Source organism: Aptenodytes forsteri, unplaced genomic scaffold, assembly GCF_000699145.1.
Source record: "Aptenodytes forsteri isolate BGI_AS27 unplaced genomic scaffold, ASM69914v1 Scaffold172, whole genome shotgun sequence".
NCBI lineage: Eukaryota > Metazoa > Chordata > Aves > Sphenisciformes > Spheniscidae > Aptenodytes > Aptenodytes forsteri.
This window is the reverse complement of record NW_008795018.1, coordinates 5,078,987-5,099,443: the sequence shown is the minus strand read 5'-3', so window position 1 is coordinate 5,099,443 and position 20,457 is coordinate 5,078,987. Positions and strand designations below refer to the sequence as shown.

At 35.4% G+C, this 20,457-nt stretch overlaps 1 protein-coding gene across 1 annotated transcript in view; it reads left to right on the top strand.

Annotated features, from left to right (window-relative positions):
- DIAPH3 (diaphanous related formin 3) overlaps positions 1 to 20,457 on the top strand; it is a 238,925-nt gene that overhangs the window by 37,403 nt on the left and 181,065 nt on the right. Inside the window, 5 exon segments of the mRNA XM_009275652.2 lie at positions 1,339 to 1,457; positions 1,593 to 1,657; positions 2,276 to 2,380; positions 4,686 to 5,021; positions 5,990 to 6,104. Coding sequence (XP_009273927.1) covers positions 1,339 to 1,457; positions 1,593 to 1,657; positions 2,276 to 2,380; positions 4,686 to 5,021; positions 5,990 to 6,104 — 740 coding nt within the window.

The following is a 20,457-nucleotide window of genomic DNA, read 5'->3' as shown; positions in this document are numbered from 1 at the left end:
GACAGTCCACCCATCAAATCCATATCTCTCCAGTTTAGACAGAAGAATGTTGGGGGGGACTGTGTCCAAGGCCTTACAGAGGTCCAGATAGACGACATCTGTAGCCCTTCCTGTGTCCACTGATGCAGTCACTGCATCCTAGAAGGCCACTAGGTTGGTCAGGCAGGACTTGCCCTTGGTGAAGCCATGCTGGCTGTCTCGAATCGCCTCCCTGTCCTCCCTGTGCCTTAGCATAGCTTCCAGGAGAATCTGTTTCATGATCTTGCCAGGCACAGACGTGAGACTGACTGGCCTGTAGTTCCCTGGGTCTTCCTTTTTTCCCTTTTAAAATATATAAATACAGAAAACTATTTTTGTTAAGATCTGAACCTTATTGACTGCCAGTATGAGTGATCAGGACAGGTCTCTTAGTCGGTTATGAATCATGGTAGTAGCATTGTAATTTTGTGGTGTATTTGAGTCAAAGGACAAAAGCAAGTATACACAGAAGTGCACTTTATATAGAAATCTGAATATATGCTTAATTTAGAGTAACTTTTGGTTGGGAATTGACTATTCTCAGTATACATATAGGTCAGTGTGAACATGTTGGTGCCTCTTGGAAAATTAATCAGATAAATTGCGGGGAAATAGTTAATAAAATCTTAGATGTTTGAAGCTGCCAAATACTTTCCTTTCTAAAATCTGCTTGTGTTGTTTTTGAGGAAACACTGGAGGAACCAGATATGAGCTGAATAGGGAAGGAAAGCCATCTGTTTTCTGCATAACCTTGCATTTCAGGCAAGGTTGAGCACAGATGTACCCTTAAAGGTTAAGAGTGCTTGCCTGACATGGGTACGCCTGTGCTAGACCTCTTCCACCTGAAAGGGTTTGAATTTACAGCTTGCATGTTTTGGGCAAGTGACCCAGCTGTCATACCTGCCAGCATTTTAGAACAAGGTGCTTTTCATTCCTCTTACTGAAGCAGGGCTGCAATGCATCCATAGTTATACAAGTCACAAAATCAGAAGGGATCAAGCTGAAGGAAGAGCCTTCTCTTTACTGGGAGGAAGCAGCAGCAGTCCTTCCTTGCTGTATTTCCATAGGGGGAGAGATGCAGAGTTTATAATAGAAGAATTATTTATCTTTAGGTCCACTGTTTTTGCAGGTTTTGTGTAAACTGTTCTTGTGTAATAAACTGCCAGACGTATTTGTCCTTTGAGATTTTTGGGGTTTGCACCTACCCTTCTATGGAAATAAGGCAGCCCAAATCTTTTGACCTTACTGCATTCATAGACAAGATTTTAAGTATATGTTAATAAATAAATATGCCGTAAAAGAACTCATCTCTGTCTTTAGTCCACAGTATTTCAAATTAATTGAAGAGTGTGTGTCCCAGATAGTGTTACATCGAAGTGGAACAGACCCAGATTTCACGTATCGTAAAAGATTAGATATAAATTTCAGCCACTTAGTAGGTAAGTACTATGTTTAGAAATGATTACAGTATCTTATTCTTTATATGTTCCAAAAACCAAGTTAAAGTTATACGTGTGATTTAAGAATCTTGTGTTCCCTGGATATTTGCAAGCATGTTTGTTTATTTTTTCAAGATATTTGTGTAGATAAAGCAAGATTAGAAGAATGTGAAGAGAGGGCTTCTGAACTTTCCAGAAAAGTGAGTAATTTTTAAGTTATGTGATCATAAGATGCACACAGGGGATTACTTAATAGCTTCATGAGTGGTGTAACTGAATGTGGCATAGTTTTTCACTTCAAATTACTATTAGTTCTATGTTTAAGTGGGAATTTGGATGTTTCTTGTAGACTAGGAAGCAGAGAGAAGTGGTGTAAAGTAGTTAACCTTAACTGAGAGTCTTTCAACTCTATATTTTAAGGTTTCATGTACAAATCTCCCAAAAATCAGCTGAATACTTCATTTGAACAGTTATCAGTTTCTTCAACAAGATAAACAGTGGGAGAATAAGAATTGACTCATTTGTATCTAGACTCTGTATTACTGTACATCAGTTTTTTTAAGCTACTCTGTCTAATTCCAACTTAAAATACATTAAGTACTTTATGCCATTTCATATAGTAAAGACTTGTAGTGGTAATAGAGATGGTACTTCCACTGAGTGGATACATGGAGGTTAGAATAGCAGATATGTTGTATGCGTCCTTAGTATTGTTAACGTGAGTTTTAACGAACACAAAAGGAAAAGTTGGAATCTAAAGAAACTATGCAGAACTGACTAGTATCAACAACTTTTTCTTTTTTTTTTTTTCTCCTTAGTTTGAAAAAGATTTTGTAGTTCATCAGGAGACCCAGGCCTTACTGCAAAAAAAAGAAGAAAGAATCAATGAACTTGAAGCAGAATTACAAGCTTTTAAATCACAGGTATAAGACAGTTTAAATGAATGTATGAAGTATTGTTTTTGAAAGGGACTTCATTTTGCATCTTTTACGGATTCTGATAGTACAGTTGAAGGTGGTTTTTAAAGAATCCTTGTTATTGACTGTTAGTTTCCTTTATTTCTGTTTTATGCAAAGAACTGTAGTGTGACTTTAATTAGCTGTTTGAGTTCCCGGATGATCCTTTTTGTGCCTGGGCTTTGTTAATTAAACTAGTTTCTTATGTTTCATTTGGGTTTTGCTTTCAGTGTCGTATATTTCCGAAGTAATTAACCACATAGGGTAATAAGTCTTATGCTTTTAGATTAGCATTCATCACTGTGATCTTTATCCCTCCACAGGAAATTACTCATTATGCAGTTTGCTTTGCTGAAGCCTTACCATGGATATCCAGCAGTGAAAGAAAGAACCTGTGGCTGGATAAGAGCATTTCCTGATAATTTTTCAATTTTCAAGCATAAGTAGATATTTTAAAATGTGATGGAGAGGAATAGTGCAAATTTTTGAGAGTAATACTTGAGTTAACTTGTAACCGCTTCAGCTCTAAAATCTGTGTAAGGAGACTGTGTGACCAAGTTTTTTTTTTTCCTGTGTCTTATTTCCTGGAATAAGAAGCACAGTCTAAAAGCGGCTAAAGACAGACAACATTGGGAAGACATGAATATAGGAAGGTGATAAAATATATGTTTTAATCATAGAGGGTTTTTTTATACTTTTGAGCTTGTTTAATTTTCTTAGCAAGGAAAATTAGTTTAGCTCTGCTTTAGTCTGCTTAAAAATGTCATTCTAATTCAAGTTTCTGGTCAGAATTACCTGTTGATGTCAAAGACAAACAGGCTTTAAAAAAAGCAATTACAAAAATTGTTACATTCTAAAAAAATAATTTTAGTAAGAGCTGTGTATCATTCATTAAGTTAGTATTTTTATGTGTGTGTCTTGAAAACATACTTAAAACCCTTCTGTGAGTGAAATAGGTTTTCTCTCCTATTTTACTTTCTTTTGTTCACTGTATTAAATATAACTTTTTTTTTACGTGCAGACAGTGAGCATAACATATGATTATGCTCACTAATTAACATACCATAAATTATCCCACTGTTAATGGAATACTTGGAATGCTTTGTAAATATCAAGTAATTGATTACTGCAACTTAATACTCTTAAATTGGTCTTGTGTGGAGTCTTTGGTTTCCATATGGCATCAGTTGCTACTTAGCATGGCTACTTCCACCTCTTACGACTATTTTTCTCCTGGTGTCGTTCCTTTACTCTTTTGTTGTATTTGGTATTTGTTCATGTATTTCTTTTTCATTATTAGAGCCTAATTGTTCAGCTTCTGCGTGTCAGTTTAAACAATGCTTATGTTCAGGAATTCAAAACAATAATACTGTTGTGCATGTATTTATTTGTATTTATTGATATTGAGCTATTTCCTTTCAAAAATATTAAATCCTTTGCTTATTGTATTTCCCTCCATTTTTTAAAAATAAAATGGACTGTTACAGCTCATAATTATCAGTTGAAAAGTTGATTAATACTATCACCAGTAGATAAATATTTATTTATTCTTTTGTTGTTTTTGTCAGGTACCTATTTATTAATGTTTGAAGGCCTGTGATAAAAGTTCTTCAAATAGTAGAAATAAATATATTTTTTTTTTTATTCTTACTGAAGTGCTAATAAGTCTATCTTGATACAGTATAGATGTCCTTACTATATAGAATAAGAAGTCGGTGTGTAAGGCAGTTGTATTTTTTGGAAGGATTTTTTTTCATCATTACTTTGTTCTTTCAATTCTGTAGAATGAGAATGCTCTTATCTTGGAAGATACCTGTTTTTCTACAGAATTACTAATCTCTTCAGGTTCTGCTATTATGTCCTTGGAATGTTTCTCTGTAATCTGCAGGATAAGTAAGAACACTAGCGACTAGGATGTTATTTTTTTTTAATTTGAGCTAAACTGTGGTAGTCTAGATAAAATCTCATCAAGATACCTATCAGGCCCTTCCTAGATCATGATTGGTGAAATATGACAAGTGGGATATAGCATTTCAGTTTGTCATTTTTGGCGTGCACCCTCTGGTCTGAATATCCACTTCAAATGTTGAGACTTCCAATTATGAAATGAAAAGCACGTTGGCCTCATTATAATTCATATTTGATGGTCTTATACGAGAAAAATGGCACTGACTTCAAATTGGCTTGCTGGATTTAATGTATAAACTATAATTGTTATGGCATTTTGTTGATTAAAAAATATGAAACTGAATAAGAATATTTTCCTTATCAGTATGGCTCCTTGCCACCTGGTTTTCTACCATCAACACGTGGAGATGCATCTGTCATTCCACTGGCGGCTGCAGGACCGCATCAACTGCCACCTCCTCCTCCTCCACCACTGCCTTCTAATGGACCAATTCCACCACCACCGCCTCCCCCTCCTCCTCCACCCCTTTTGAATGGCTTGGGAATTCCTCTGGCTTTTGGTGGTGCTCCTCCACCACCACCTCTACCAGGCCTGCCTGGAGCACAGTGGTCTCCACCTTCATGTACTTTGCCGTTTGGAATGAAGCCTAAAAAAGAATTCAGACCTGAGGTTACCATGAAAAGACTCAACTGGTCCAAGGTAGTACTGATTAAAGGCAAACACTTGATGTAAAATCTTACATAAAGCTTAGCATAAATAGATCATCAGGAGTAAGACTATACAGAGCAATTGATACCTTAGTTAAAATTATGTAAGATATGAATACATTCTGCCTTTAGTTTTCATTGTTTTCTGAAGACTCTGCTGACTCATGTATCATCTGGACAAGTATCTGTTGACTTTATGAGATGGCTGGAAGAGTCATTTCTACTCTAGAATAATACAACCTTGATACCAGCATGCTTCCTGGGTCCTATTGTCCCTTGTCTTTTAGCAAACTGTTTGCATTGGATCAGTCACTGCACTGTACTGATAGCTATACAGTTTCCAAACAAGTGTTTTGCATCTGTCTGGCCTGGACTGTGGGAAGAAGCATTGCAGGTCTCTCCATTTGTCCTTAATGTAAATGTACTTATGTAAATTTAATAATTGAAAAAAATATGGAGTTCTTGTTTTTTTTTTTTTTTTTTTTCCTTCTCCATTGTGACAGAATCAAGTGTGTCAGGACTATCAGTCTACTGAGTTTTGGAAACTATAATTATTTAGACCAAAATAAGTCAGTAAAAATATTTTCAGAGTTTTATGAAGTAATCAAAGCTACACTCTAAAAAGTAAGGTACTTAATGTCTAGTTAAACCAGCTGTGTTCACAGACTATTTAAAGTTTACTTAAGATTTAAATAATTTGCTACATTTAGACCTTGGATAACAGAGTATGTTCTCTGTATTGCTTTGTATTGTTAGAATCAGTTTGTCCAAAAGCACTTACTGTAAGCATTATTATCTTCAATCAGAAATATATTAACAATTCTAAAGTTATATACCAAAAGTTCATGTGTTTTACAGAGCTCTTAAGTATTAATTTGCTTTAGACTCTACAGAGCACAGTCTCTGCATAGTATCAAAATAATTTAATTAATAAAATCTTGTTTTGTCTCTTGCTTGTAGATCAGGCCTCAGGAAATGACAGAATCCTGTTTTTGGGTTAAGGCGGAAGAGGACAAGTACGAGAATGCTGACATGCTTTGCAAATTGGAACTCACGTTTTGTTGTCAAAAAAGGGGTAAGTAATTGGTTGTTTTAATTTTCAGCTTTTAGAAAAATCTGTAAAATTCTTGGGGCTTAAATACTATATGAAAAAAATCAGAATATAACATTAATCTTCTGATTTTTAAGTGGAATGTGTGAAGAAAAAAGTTTGAAAATCTCAGACTGCTTAAAGCAGTAATATTGAACTATTTTACTTAAAGGGTGACAAAAATTATGTGACCTATAAGGAAAAGCTTACCAAAAAACCCCAACAAATGCTTCCGGGTAATATAGACTTTTATTCAGGCATGTTTGAAAAAATATTTATAAGATTTTTGTCAGAATACCATAATGAAATAGTGTGACCTAATCTAGAGTCCAGAAGATGATGTGTTTACCCTCAGAATGCATATGGTAATTGATGTGTTTTGATTCCATGAAGGAGGAGAGTCTTTTAATGGAATTTTTTACTTTCTGATAAACCTGTAGCAACATTGATCTCCTTTGATATTTTGCTTAGCTTCTTCAGCTTTTAAAGCCTTGTGGAGGAGCAAAATACTTGACAATATTTCTGGCTTTAAACCTTTTCTCCCTTTCTGGAAGTAAGTCGTCTCACTAGTAGTTTCTGACCCATATATAAAATGCCTATATTTCCACTGTTATTTCTTGACACTTTTCCGCGTCGCGCTTTTTGTTTTACATTTTTCACTTTGATATTTTTATTTAATATAGTGCATGGCATTCTCAAGTTTCTCCTTTTTTTTTTTTTTTTGGTATGCTTTGGTGTGTATTACCCAATTTTCTTTTTACCATAACCAAGAACTTTATTGCTCTTGTCAATTTTCCCTTTTTTTTTTTTTTTTGGTATGCTTTGGTGTGTATTACCCAATTTTCTTTTTACCATAACCAAGAACTTTATTCTGCTCTTGTCAAAGGAGGCTTTATGCTCTAGCAGTATTTCTACTGAGTTGAGTATTACAGTTTATTACTGTTGATACTTAATAATATTAAGAATGTTGTACAAAGATAAAAAGGCAAGAAAACCTCACAGACCATAGACATTTTTGCTTGAATCTATTAGAATAAGTCTAGAAGATAATTGTGGTGCCTTTATAATGTTAGGAGAATTCCCAAGAATGTTCCCTGAATTAATAGGTTGGAAGGTTTAAAAGCCACTGGAGGAAATACTGTTTCCTATGTGTAATTAAACAGTAAAATTTGGGAGACAAGATGGTGTTCAGGCCAAACATGTTAATGGCTCAGAAGAGGATTGTGAATCTCCACAGACAGCGAGGACATTAGAGTTAACAAGATTAACATTCTTTCAAAGTTTAACTGAATGGACTGAATACATTCAGTTAAATGTATAAAACTGAATGTTTTGACAAAACCTAATAGAAGAGAGTTACTGGATCTACAGTTGAAAAATCAGTGAAGTATACTCTTATACCAAATGGGGGAGAGGGGAGGTATTTAAAAGGCTGTAGCCTGCAGGGACAAATTTTAATTTTGTTTTTTACAGGTGGAGCTTACTGCTTAATCTTTTTTTAAGTTTTGAAATCTCTCTCATCTCACATGGGTGATATAAGTGTGCCATCATCTTAATTTTTCAAAGGAAGTGAAGACACCAAAGATTTTATTTAGAACAGCAAGTAGGTGTCTAAAGGGCAACATGGAACTAAATTTCATCTTTGTTCAAGTGCATAGTTTACAGAAATTTGCATGAATGCTTAAACACATAAGTAGACAGCAGCAGGCATCTCAGTGTCTCTTATTAAGAGCATGAATTCTAGTACAAAGGACAGCAAAGTAATTACTTTTGCTCTCATGACCACGGAGAGAGGGGATGATTTTTTGTAGCTTATACGTAAGTTATTGATTATAACAAAACTTGCCAAAGAAATTGGAGGCATCCAGTTTTCTTCACTTCTCAGTCTTGAAGAGATTTAACACCATGCTTTCTCAAGTAGAATCGGGAAGCTATTCACTAGACTCAGTTTGGGAACAGTCCTTGACTATTTCTAAAGCTTTGTCTCTAAAACCAGAAAGATGAGAAGTTGAAAATGATTCTGTGGCCAAATGACGGCATGCAAAGAATGATCTGGTTTCCACTCTGTTGAAGGGTCTGCTTATGCACTCTCTTCGTTGAAGTCATTGTGTAAGAAGAGGTATCTAGCTGTGTAAGCAGGGACCAGAATGTTCGTTCAATAATGCTTTAAGTGAATTTTATTCTGATTGAGTAAAATCAGATTGAAGTACTCAAATGCTCAGTTGCTGCATTCTGCCAGCTGATGTGCCAAAAGTATTTCAGTGTTGATCCAGAAGAGGAAGTCTTATGTGTATGTAAATAATCCACTGAGGAATTTCTACTAGAAAAAGGAATACAGAACAGTATAGACTAGATTTGAAGCTTTAGCAGATGTTTGTATAGAAGTTATAAATCATGTTGATTCTGAATGGGTATTGAAGCAATTGAAATAACTAAAGATGTTATAGGGGTATGAAAGAAACATTACTGCAAGAATAAAAATTAAGGGAGTCTAGCTTGAAAGTGTAGGAAAAACGGTAGTAACACGGAGCAAAGACTATGCATGGAGAAAAAAAAAATCGCTTTTGTTGAGGATGTCCAGAGACAAGTCAGAGACGTGTTCTTGAATCATGGAATTATTTAGTTTGGAAGGGACTTCTGGAGGTTGTCTGGTCCAATCCCCTTTGTAAAAGGAGAGTCAGCCTAGTTCATGTTGCTTGGGGCTTTGTCCACCTGAGTTTGAGATATCCCTAAAGAAGGAGATGTATGGATGGACAACCTATTGTTGTTTGTTACCATTGTGGAGAAATTTTTTTTTCATAACATCTTCTTGGAATATCTCTTGTTGCAACTTATGTCTGTTGCCTCTTGCTTGTTGTGCACCTCCAAGAAGAATCTGGTTCCCTCTTATTTGTAGCCTTCTGTTAGGTAGTTTGAGACAGCAGTGAGTTACCTTGCCCTTTATCCTTCTCAGGACTGACAGGTGTCTCAGCTTTTCTGTCTGCATCTTATGTTTCAGCCCTCTAATCTTGATTTTCTGCTGTACTCGTTCCTATATATCTATATTTTTCTTGAAGGGGGAGCCCCAAACTGAAAAAGTACTCCAGATGCTTCTCCCTGAGAGAGAAGGGGAGTAGAGGGAAATAATCACTTCTTTTACCAAGACTGTTGTCAGCAGGTCACTTACTGGAGGAAATGTTTTCACTGTGCTGCTTGTTTAATAACAATAATGAAGGCGATGGTGATAAAGATGAGGCCATGTAAAGGGCTATGGGTGGTATAGGGTATTTTCTCTTAATTCTTTTACTTGGTATAAAGCTGTTTTTGTCACTTTCCAGAAATTGAATCATTTTGTGAAAGCAACGTGTTTTATAAAAATGAAAACTTTGATCTGGAACAATGAGAAGTATCAAAGCATCAACTGCAGATGGTATTCTTGTAGCAACTTACTGAAGACAAAGTGTAATTTATTTATTGACTCAGAATTTATTCTTGTCTCAGAATAAATTTGTAATCTTAAAGAAATCTAAGATTGTATATATGAAAGAAGTAGGCAAGGGCGTAAGGGAAAACCAACTCCTTTGTCATAAAACCATATAGATTTACTGCTACACAGGGAATGTGGGAGCAGAATATTAGTTCGGAATCTGGAAATACAGGTCAGTGTGTGGATGGAATATTTTCAGTGTGGATACTTGAGAAAAGATTTGATTGTGACTGAAAAGCGTACATACCTTTAAATATTTGCAAGAAAACGTGAGAGTTTATTGTGAGATGCCCCAAGAAACAAACAAACAAAAGACTCTGGAACCCTCAAATCATTAGCTTTGGGTCAGCATCTGAAAGATTAAAAGTAAGGCGTGAAATCTGCCTTAAAGTCATCAGTGTGGAAATAAGGTATGCTCCGTGGTGCTCTCCCTGGCTGAGGCGGGGCAGGGGAGAGAATAAAAAAGTAATTGAGGAGTTCTGAAAATAAGATGATGAATATGAATAGTTTGCATGAATGATCTTTTGGTTTTCTGATAACTTTTATTTTTAAAGGCAAAAAGAAGGATTGGTATAAAGGGTAGTTAGAGGCTTGAAAGAGAAAGAAATAGTAAGAAATATCAAGCGTTTAAGATTTATCAGGATTATACTCATGGTTGCAGATCAATGAAGAAAATCTGTGAAAAGCCTTTTTGGCAACAATGGTATCAAAGGAATCTCTTACTATAATTCTTTGAAAACATTAAACTGAATATATGACTTAAAGTTAACTGGTATGTGAAATACTGAGCAGCAGAGCTGGAGCAAACCTTATATGTGCTTTTATATTCTCTTAAGCCTAAAAGATAAGATGAACAAACAAAAATGCTTATTATCGAATGACAACTGCCTTATAATAGATGTGTTGGAAGCCTGGCGGAAGGAGAATGATCGCTGGTGTATGATGTTAATATGCTGCCAACTTTGCCAGAATGAGACATACAGACAGGGGGGGAGTGGCAGTTTGCATAAAAGGTAGCATGAAGTGTAGCAGCATGAAAATCTTGGGGGTGGAAGAAGCCTACCGTGCAAAACCTTGTGAATGGAAATTCGCTCTAATAATATAATATTATGCTGTATTAATAGCTCTCGGATCAGATGATGTTTGTGATGAGAAAATGTTAAGTGAGATTAGAGAAGCTGCAAATTTTGTGGCAATAAAGTGGGAGATTTAACTACCTGCATATGGGTTGAATCGATTCCTCATCAGGATGTTACAAGAAGATAAAAGCTTTGATGCAACAAATTGCTGTTTCCAATATTCCTGTAACCAATGCGAAAGGGAGTTGTTTTAGGAATGGGTTTGAGTCATGCGCAGGACCTAGGAGATCAGAGTAGGAGAGAAGGAGGGAATGATCACTTTCTTAATGTTGTACCAGGAGAGAACAATCCAAGTAAATCTATTATGCAGGTATTCAACTTCAGGACAGGGAACTGAATGAAAGAGGCAGATGGTCAAGCAAGCAAGATACCCATGCTAACTAGCAACCCAGAGGCTATTCTGAAAACGCCGTCTTAAAGATCTGAATAAACTTTTGTATTGTAATTCAGAAAAAGCCCAACTAAAGCTATAGGATAAAAAATGTGTGTGACTTGATAGGAAAGTTATAGACAGTATCGCAGGGAAAAGGATAGCATTAAAAAGGTGGAAGGCCTGCCCAAATGAAGATAACAGGAAAACTCATTAAATGTACCTAGATAAATGTAAACAGGACATTCTTCACATACTCTGTAGAATTCTGAATTTCCTGCAAAGGATACTTCAGCTGATATTGAGAAGTGTATTTAATTTTTTGAAAATAAAGTTAGCTAGGGAATTGGTGGGACCACTTGGTGGCAACTTCAAAAGTTCAGCAGTTTCGAAGAACATTGGACAAATTCAGGGGTAATAGGTCCAAAAGAAATAGGAAAGGATGTAACATTCCTAGTCTAGTGTTTGTAGGAAGAGGAGCTTCCTCTTTTGGGAAGTGAGGAGAATGGATTATAAGTAGTGATAAGGCTGGCATAGTGTCTTTTTAAGTAACATCTCTTACTGCAGCTCTTGGAGAGAGAGTGCTGTGCTGGGGGATCACTGGTCAGACCCAGTAGGGCGTTTATTAGGTTCTTAATCATGGATGTAAGAGTGCCTGTTTGCTTGGAGTAGCTTCAAGCTACTATGTTTAAGACTTACAATGCTGAAATAAGGTAAGGTTTTTTTTATATGCAAGTGCTTGGCCTCATCACTTATAGAACGGAGAAAAGTAATGAAACACCTATAAGAAATGTACCTCATTTGTGGGGATACTTTGAAGAGTACTTGTGTGGAGAAGATATAGCAATAAGTTGGTGGAAGTCTGTGAATAAGTGTAATTAATGTAGTGAGACTGTAGTAATTAGGCTTAAAGTGGGATATGTGTTCAGGATAACTCGAGAGAACCAGCTACACGTTGCTTGAAGTCATCCTTCGGGCGCTTGAAGTGGTTTGCTGAAGGTGATTCCAAGACTTAGAAGGTTGTATGGAGTGTACAAGAAAGCAACCTCTAACCAAAATGAAATATTTGGAAGTGTTTAAATACAAAATGACAATTTGTTTCATGTATGCAAAATATAAGGTAGTAGTTTTCTGAAATACATTCTTTATAATCAGCGTGCTGTTCATAAATATCCTATTAATGTTGATTTGACTTGATCCAATGAACATTTTTTTTACATAACTATTATGTTTAAAGTGTTAAAGTCCAAATGAGGATTAGAAATTGCAGATCAAACATACAAGAAACCACTCCTAAATTCTTTATTATTTTTAACAATATGCAGATAACTGCAGTTAATGGGAGATGGCATGGAAAATTAGACATTTACTCTTCTTTCTTTTCTAGATATTAAAGGGAACTGATCTAATAAACTCGAGAGAGAAAGATTGCATGATCCCTCTTTTTTATCAACTGGGACAGATTTTCATCCTAATCTTATTGGAGATGGCAGTGTCTGATCCCATCACACCAGAGCTCCTGCCAGACTTGATTATTCAGAAATAAAGCACTCTGTGGGAGAGCTATCTCTGTTGGCACTTGTCTTGAAAAGGTCAATATAGTTCTCTCCATTTTAATTTTCTTTTTCTTTTTTTTTCCTCTCCCCTGTATACTCTGTAAGAAAAACCATCAAGGCCTAAACTGCTATGGTACCAACCAAGTCTCAAACATTTTAAACCAGAAAAGAGTAAATGCTAGCAAGAAGGTGAGATCAGCAATATGAATTAGTTTAGTGCTGTATTTGACATGCCACAACCTAGCCAGCATAAGCAATAGAACTTGTGGTCAGCCACCTGAAGGACTAGGTGGAGCCCAGTGTCCTCATACTTTTCTCCTCTGGAGGAGGATTTACACAGAAGTTGAAGAAGGATTTAAACAGCAGTTGCTCCAAACTGTGCTTCTTATAAAATCTTATTATTATAAACCTGTAAGACTGCCAACAATATAGTCTAGTAACTTCTGCTAATAATATAGCACTGAGTAACTCGAGTTACCTTTTAATGTTATCATTACAAACTGTGTATGAATGGAAGTAAAGCCTGCTATGTGTTTAAGTTTGACTGCCTTGCAGTATCACCCTAACTACCCTTTAAACCAAAATTATTCTAAAAGATTTTTGCATATAAAATGAAAAAGGAAAAAAAAAATTTTCTGTAGAATGCAGGAGTAAGTTATAGGCATTTACGAGGGACAGCAACCAATCAAAAAACACTGAAACGTCAATGATACCTTGTAATCTTAGTATGTCATCTTTCCATTGAGGGAAGACAGGATATATTTACTATTGCATCAGTGGTAAATTTATTAGTTGTTTCTATTCTTAACAGATAGAATGATCTTTGCTCTAATCTTATTTAGATATCTGTATCAAATATACTTGTTATGTACAGATTGATATATAAGAATCCATGAATGAATATATTCTTGTGGTGAGTTGACATTTGGTGGCAGCCAGATGCCCACCCAGCCACTCTCTCATAACATGGAAAAGCTTGTGCATAGAGTTAGACAGGGAGATCTCTTACCAATTACCATCACAGGCAAAGCAGACTCAATTTGAGAAAACTAATTTAATTTCTTTTAATTTAATTTTTTTTTAATGTCCTACCATGGATAGGAGAAACGTTCAGTTGTTCAGACTGTTAAATGTGCTTAAGGAAGTGGGATGTGAATAACTCCTAAAACGTGACTTTCGTATTGAGATAACCCCACAAATATGTGGCAAACAAAAATGGAAAACCTGAAGAGGACATTAACATACTAATGGTTGGAATAATCTAACAACAACATTTATTTTGTAGTTTATTTCTTTTTGGAGCTATAAATTGTGGCATCTTCTTCCCTTTAATCTCTTTCTATGGCAGTTTCTTAGGATGAATTCTCCACTCATCAATACCCTAATCTGAATACATCAGAATCATCAGTAACATCAGATCAGTATTCTGGTAGGACTGTAGAAAAGAGGCAGTCTGTCAGTAGATGTTACAGTTTCAGAAAACCTTTTGTTGGTGGAAAGGGTACTTTGACTTCTACTTGCAGTTAGGAAATGCTTTGTCAAACAGTGAGAGGGTATTGTTGAAGTTTGTTACATCACTTCTAAATAACTACCTAAGCAAAGTATTAATTTTACCTTAATTTTAGTTTATTTTAACTTAATTTTTTTGCTTTATGGCAGAGTTGCAATATGTGTTATTATTAGGCTATTGGTTCTTACCTTCTACACACAGACTATTTATTATTTCCTGTCAGCTTCAAATCAGGCTGAGTGCTTTGCTTTCTCCTCAGTGAAGTGCCTTGTAGTTCCTGTAGTTCACCTTTACCTTTTTCTTTCAAAGAAGTGATTCTTTTTTTTTTCATAGCTGATTTCTACCCAAAACGCAGTATTAGTCTGCAGTCAACTCATGTTTGATGAAAATATGACAGTATATTCAGGCTAACAAAAGCGCTCCACTCCCATTTCGCAACACTGTGGTAGGAAAAGCCTTCAAGGGCTTGATGTTTTAGAAGCAACAAGACTGTTCCTTTATTGATTTCTAGTAGAGAATGCTTTTACAATGTGAATAAGTAAAATCTTAGAGGAGATAGATATTATTTTCATGTGTCCAGAGAGGGGAAAAAAAGTCTGCTCAGTATCATAAGTCCTAAACCATAAATACCAATGGAATGGAAAAACAGGTTTGGAACTTAAAGTGGAAGTTAGAGGAGGTCATCACAGTGCCCCTGCTCAATCTAATAATTTTGTTTATTTAATTGAAAATACTCACTTTAACAACCTGTATGTTTGTCCCTATACCAGCAAGGATCTTGCAAGAATAATTTGCTAGTGTTTGTATCGCACACGAGGTAGAAAACACTATACACCTGCTACAAACCTATTTTCATGGGGTTTACCTCCTTTTTAGTTTTGTTACATGTTTATACACTACGTGCTTTTGATGAATTTCTAATCTAATGTTACAAGCATTTGTATCTGACTAAAGGTAACACTATATTTGAGTGCAATAAAATCTTCATTACAACAGTGCTTTTATTGTAGCCTTTTTTCATTGTGAGCTGAGAAAAATAAATGCAAGAAAAGAAATGTTTAACAAACCTTATTTGGCAAACCTTCAAAGTCACTGTTGATGAAAATTATTAGCATTTAAATTTCCGTGAACAGTACTTTTTGTCCTTTAGAAAATCTACCATTTAGTTTCTCAGTGAATGACTTGATTCAGAGAAAATTCATTTCTAAAAAACAAAACAAAAAATTAAACAAGGAGATTATGTGTAAATGGAGCAGTGCCTTCCGATTAGGCAGCTGTTAGACAGTACTTGGGTAGACACTGGTATGCCATGCAGAATATAGCAGTATATTTGGCAGAGTCTTTGGTTCTGTTTGCATTTGGTCTAGTTCTGCTGGAACAATATTTTAATTTATTCATATGCAAAAAGTGGTTATAGACATCTTCCTTCCTTACCCACTAAGATTACATATTCCTCTTTACCTACTAGCTTCCGGTAAATATGATCTGACCTTATATAATACATAACTTCTTTTCTTCATTAAAGTGGGGTCTTATATAAAAAACAGTAAGTTTATTTCTTCATGTGAATGTCTGAGAAACAGACTTCCATTGTAGGCTGCTGTTCTCCTCTACATGATCTCTACATGATAAATTTCTCATACAGTTTCTTCATTCTAAATAGATTCTTCTAGTCTGTAAATATCTTGCCTTGATAGTTTCCTAACAGACTTTTTAATGGGGCTCTTTCAATACGTTTTATGAAACAAACATCACCATAAAGGATGTGTATTTTGTAAATGTCCTGTAGATGGGGGTGTCGTGTCCCGTGTGTGTCCCCCCCCCCAGTAGTAATCAGGTTATGTAAGAATGGTCTGTGAGTTTCAACAAAATGTTCTTTTACATAAGATACAATCTAGTTCAGCATTCTGAAAACTCCTAATAGGAGACAGAACCTTAGTTTCAACAAAATGTTCTTTTACATAAGATACAATCTAGTTCAGCATTCTGAAAACTTTCCTAATAGGACAGGACATGTTTGCGTGATTTATTATTATTGTCTGGCATGATAGTTAAATGTTTACAGTGAAAGAGTAGTTGTGTTTTCAGATACATTCTTCTGGATCAGTTTGTTGCTTTCAGTTTCGTTTAAATTAAGAGAATGAAGACACTGGACAACATATTCTGTGGCTTTTAAGAACTTCGTATTTTTGTTTTATGGCTTTGCTTCCCCACTCTTCCTATTTTTACAAGTTAGTGGGGCTCTACTTCTCTTTTAAACTCAAGATAGTTCTTCTACAACCTTAGTCACCTCTAACAGCACCTGAGTAATGAAACTTAGAAACCTTATCTGCTCTATTATTCAGCTGAACAGTTGTAAAGACTAAATGTTTCTTGCTGTGCAGTCTGACTTGTCCTTTGATATAGAAATGCCTGTTTCTAAAATTGTAAATGCATATGTATAGCTGGCAAGGGTAACAAGCTAGAAAGAGACTACTTAGGGTGACTGCTTATCTCTGCAGTTCCTTGATCGTGCGGTGTAATGCCTTGTGGCACTTAAATTTTGGCTGCAATGTACTTGATACATGTGCAGCAGAATGCTGTTTTTTGTTGCTGGCATTTCAGTGTAAGATCTCAAAGTATTGGGTCATCTATTTGAAACAGTGGGAAGATGGAAAAGCAACTAAACGTTCAGCAAGATTGTTTGAATGAAAGCTGCTATCAAAGCTGACAAAATGGAGGGTAGTTATAACTGGAATGCGTGAAGAGAAACTGGGATTCAAGGCTCAGTTGCAAATTGCAGGAGAAATCTTGGCATGTGGAGTTCAACAGATCTATAATGCTGCTGTGAAAAGAAACAAACCTGGATAGATACAGCTAAAACCAAACCGGATTAGATCATCCTAACTGCAGAAATCCAAGAGAGAAAGTTTATTGTCAGTAGTAGTCTAGTAGTATGAACTAAATTGCTCTTTTAATGTTCTGTAGAAGAGAAACAGCAGTGATAAATGGAGGATTGAACTCGGTCAAACTTGAAAAAGGGGAAGATAGAATCCATTTGCTGCTACCAGTTGACTCTCAGAATGCACCTGTGCATCTTCCTCATTCAGCAAAATAATGGAAGAGGGTAGTGAGCAAGTGGGGGCAAATGGTGAGTTAAGCTGTGCTGTGCAGATGCATTTGTTTTATAATAAATATAAAGAATCTGAACCACTTGAACAAAAATAGTATTTTTGAGAACAGAATACCCATATTCACTGGAAGCAGACAGTTCTGATACTCAGATTACTGTTGCTGAGAGAACCTGGGAGTATAGACCAAAATTCAAAGTATGAAGCATATTTGGGACTAAATAAAAGCCTTCCTGAAACAATAGTGGCAAAAATAAGTCAGTATGAAAAGAGTAAGAGAAATTAAGGACCAAGGGTTTCTTGTGTCAAGGGCTATCGTGCCTCTGATTTGTCAAGAAAATACTGTGATTCATTTTGCTAGAACTTGTGCCTACCTATACAGTGAAATGGAAATTATATTATGCTTAACTTCCTTAAAAATAATAACAAAAAATTGTTCATTCGTACCACTATCAGTATTTGTTCTGGACTGTCTATGCATGTCTTGGTCCTTATGAGACTCCAGTCTCTGAAGATAAGGCTTATTCTTTGATCACCGGCTAGATTTTTCTGTTTACTCAGGGAAATATTTGTATTCAGTCTTTGGAGGGGGGGCAGAAAAAGTCATATACATTTAATCAGAGTATAATTCTGCTGCAAGAACCACATTTACTGATAATGATGCTTCCGATAGTTGTATATTCGGGTCAATTAGAATGAATGCTTTGTTAGTGTTTACAAGTAAAAATAATAAATAATTTCAATGCATATAAGACTAGACTAATTCCTCAAGAGTCAGTGAGGTCTAATGACTAGGTAGTTAACCATTATGCATACGTAAACCTAATGGGAAGAGAGAGAGAAAATCCTATTCTACAGCATTTAGAGATGTTAACGTAATCAATACTGGAAGGACTTAAACTGATGCAAACCAAACTTATTTTTCCTTTCTTATCTTTCTCCAGCATTTAAAAATTTGAGGCTAATACAAAGATGTGTGACCAGATAATAAAGAAATACTATTATTGTTGTTGTATGATAAATTAAATTTTTCTTTGTAAAAGACGTGTAAAATAAATGAATCTGCATACTAGACTGATTATTCAGAACCTCTATAATAGAATCTACATCATCTTCAGTCTCTCAAAACTATAGCACAGACTTTGAAGAGTTGGAATTCAAGAAGCTTTAATGATATGAATTTTGTTTGCCTGAGTTGCTGAAGGAATGAGAAGTTTTCTGGACAGAGTTTTAAATGTGGGCTAACTAGAAAGTCTTTTAATATTTAGCCTAAAACTATATTCACAGTATTTGTCTGATATGCTAGCTTTGGTAGGTACGTTAGATTTCCTATTATCTATTTTTAATGCAGAAATACGTATCCTTTTTCAACATAAGAGAAGATCAGACTTTGCAGTGAAGTTACACTCAGCATTATAGTATGGTGTGGTATTTATGTGTTCTCTAGCCAATGAAGATGAGAATTCACTTGCAATTCCATCATCACCATCGTTTAGTCTCTGTCACATAGTATGCGAGATACAACAGCGTTTTAGTGAGAATAATTGCTACAGTTCACTCCCACATGCTTTTTAATATAATATTTTGAAATGCTGTATCTTAAAGCTTGCTTGCAATGGATGCTTTCTTGGTTTGTGTCCTGGTTTCGGTCAGTTTGAATCCCTCTGTTTACGATTGGCTGATCACTTCATTCCTTAATGTACCACAAGAGTGTGTCATAGTACAGTAAATGATCTGTATTACTGAATATCTATTACAGATTTGGTGAAAGATGAGAGAAAACTCTAAGAAATGCAAATTTTGAAAGTAACATCTGTTGTACTTCCGTAATAACGCTGAAGAAACGTCGTTCTGTAATTGGAAGATACATAGGCATACTTTCAACTAGAAGACTTTTTGCACTTTTTTTTGAAAAGTGAGGTCAATGTTATTTTGTGCAAGTTTGTATTTTCAGTGAAATTAGCAAGCAGCATCTTGTAACCCAGAACCTAGTTTACTAGTTGGTTCCTGCTTGTGTCAGGTTTTTATATTTGTCTTTCATATTAGGGAAAGGTTTTAACAGAATACTTTTATTTAAAGAAAATTGTAGCATGTCATTAGCTACTTACGTAGAATAGGACACTGAATATTAAATCTTTGAGTATATTTAAATATTTCTAAGTACTTAGGCTGTGAATGAATGGAAAAGGTTCTTTTGTGGGTTAGAAATCATGTATCTAAGTTTCTAAATTTACTTCACTCTTTTCATTTTTTTATGGTAGTGATTAAAAACTTTTAATGTGCAAATTGTGAAATGCTGTTCTAAGACCAGAACACCGATGTGTTTTTGGAAAATTGTGCTGCAGATTCCAATATAGTGTCTAGTTATACTCCAGTTCTGAGGAAAAAGTTAAGGTGATTTCACACGTTTAGTGTGCATCCTTGTTTATTGGCTTACAGAAGTTGGAACTTTTTTGTCTCTTTTTTTTTTAATAATTATGTTTGTGTATTAACTAAACAAACAGGTTTTATTTCAGATAAGGATTTCAGGATTTATTTCAAATTTCAGGGTTGGGAACTACAACCCTCATTACATTTTATTTTACTGGACATCTCATGCCACTGAGTACAAATAAATAGCATGTACCTTTTTTGGGGGTTTATGGTGCTCGAACTGTTTTGAATAAGGTAAGTAAATTTATTTGTTATTTTGAAAGGCTGTAGTTACCTTAATGAAATGCTATCTTTCTATGGCATTTTAGTGTTATTAGTTATTTAATTTACTTTCAGTTTTCCCAGAAAACTTGCTCTTGGCTCCAGCTGTTGCTCATACCTGTGATGTTATAAGCAATCTTGAAAAATATGCTCTAAAATATGGGGGAAACTGATACAAAGGGAAAGTACAGTACAAATGCAAATATTGAAAACTATGAAGTTTCTTGGAAACATTTTTACCATGTGGTTTTGTATTTCTGAATACAACAAGTGAAGATAAGCAATAGTTAGAAAAATCACATGAAGATAGTATTTCATTTAGATTATAAAGTATTTTAACATGGATTTCGGGAAAGAGGTGGGAGGAAGCAAGGATGTCATGGTTTAGCCTCAGCTGGCAATTGAGCACTACACAGCTGTGCTCTCACTCCCCCCACCCTGCCCCGCCTCCCTTCCCTCCCCCGTGGGATGGGGGAGAGAATCAGAAGAGTAA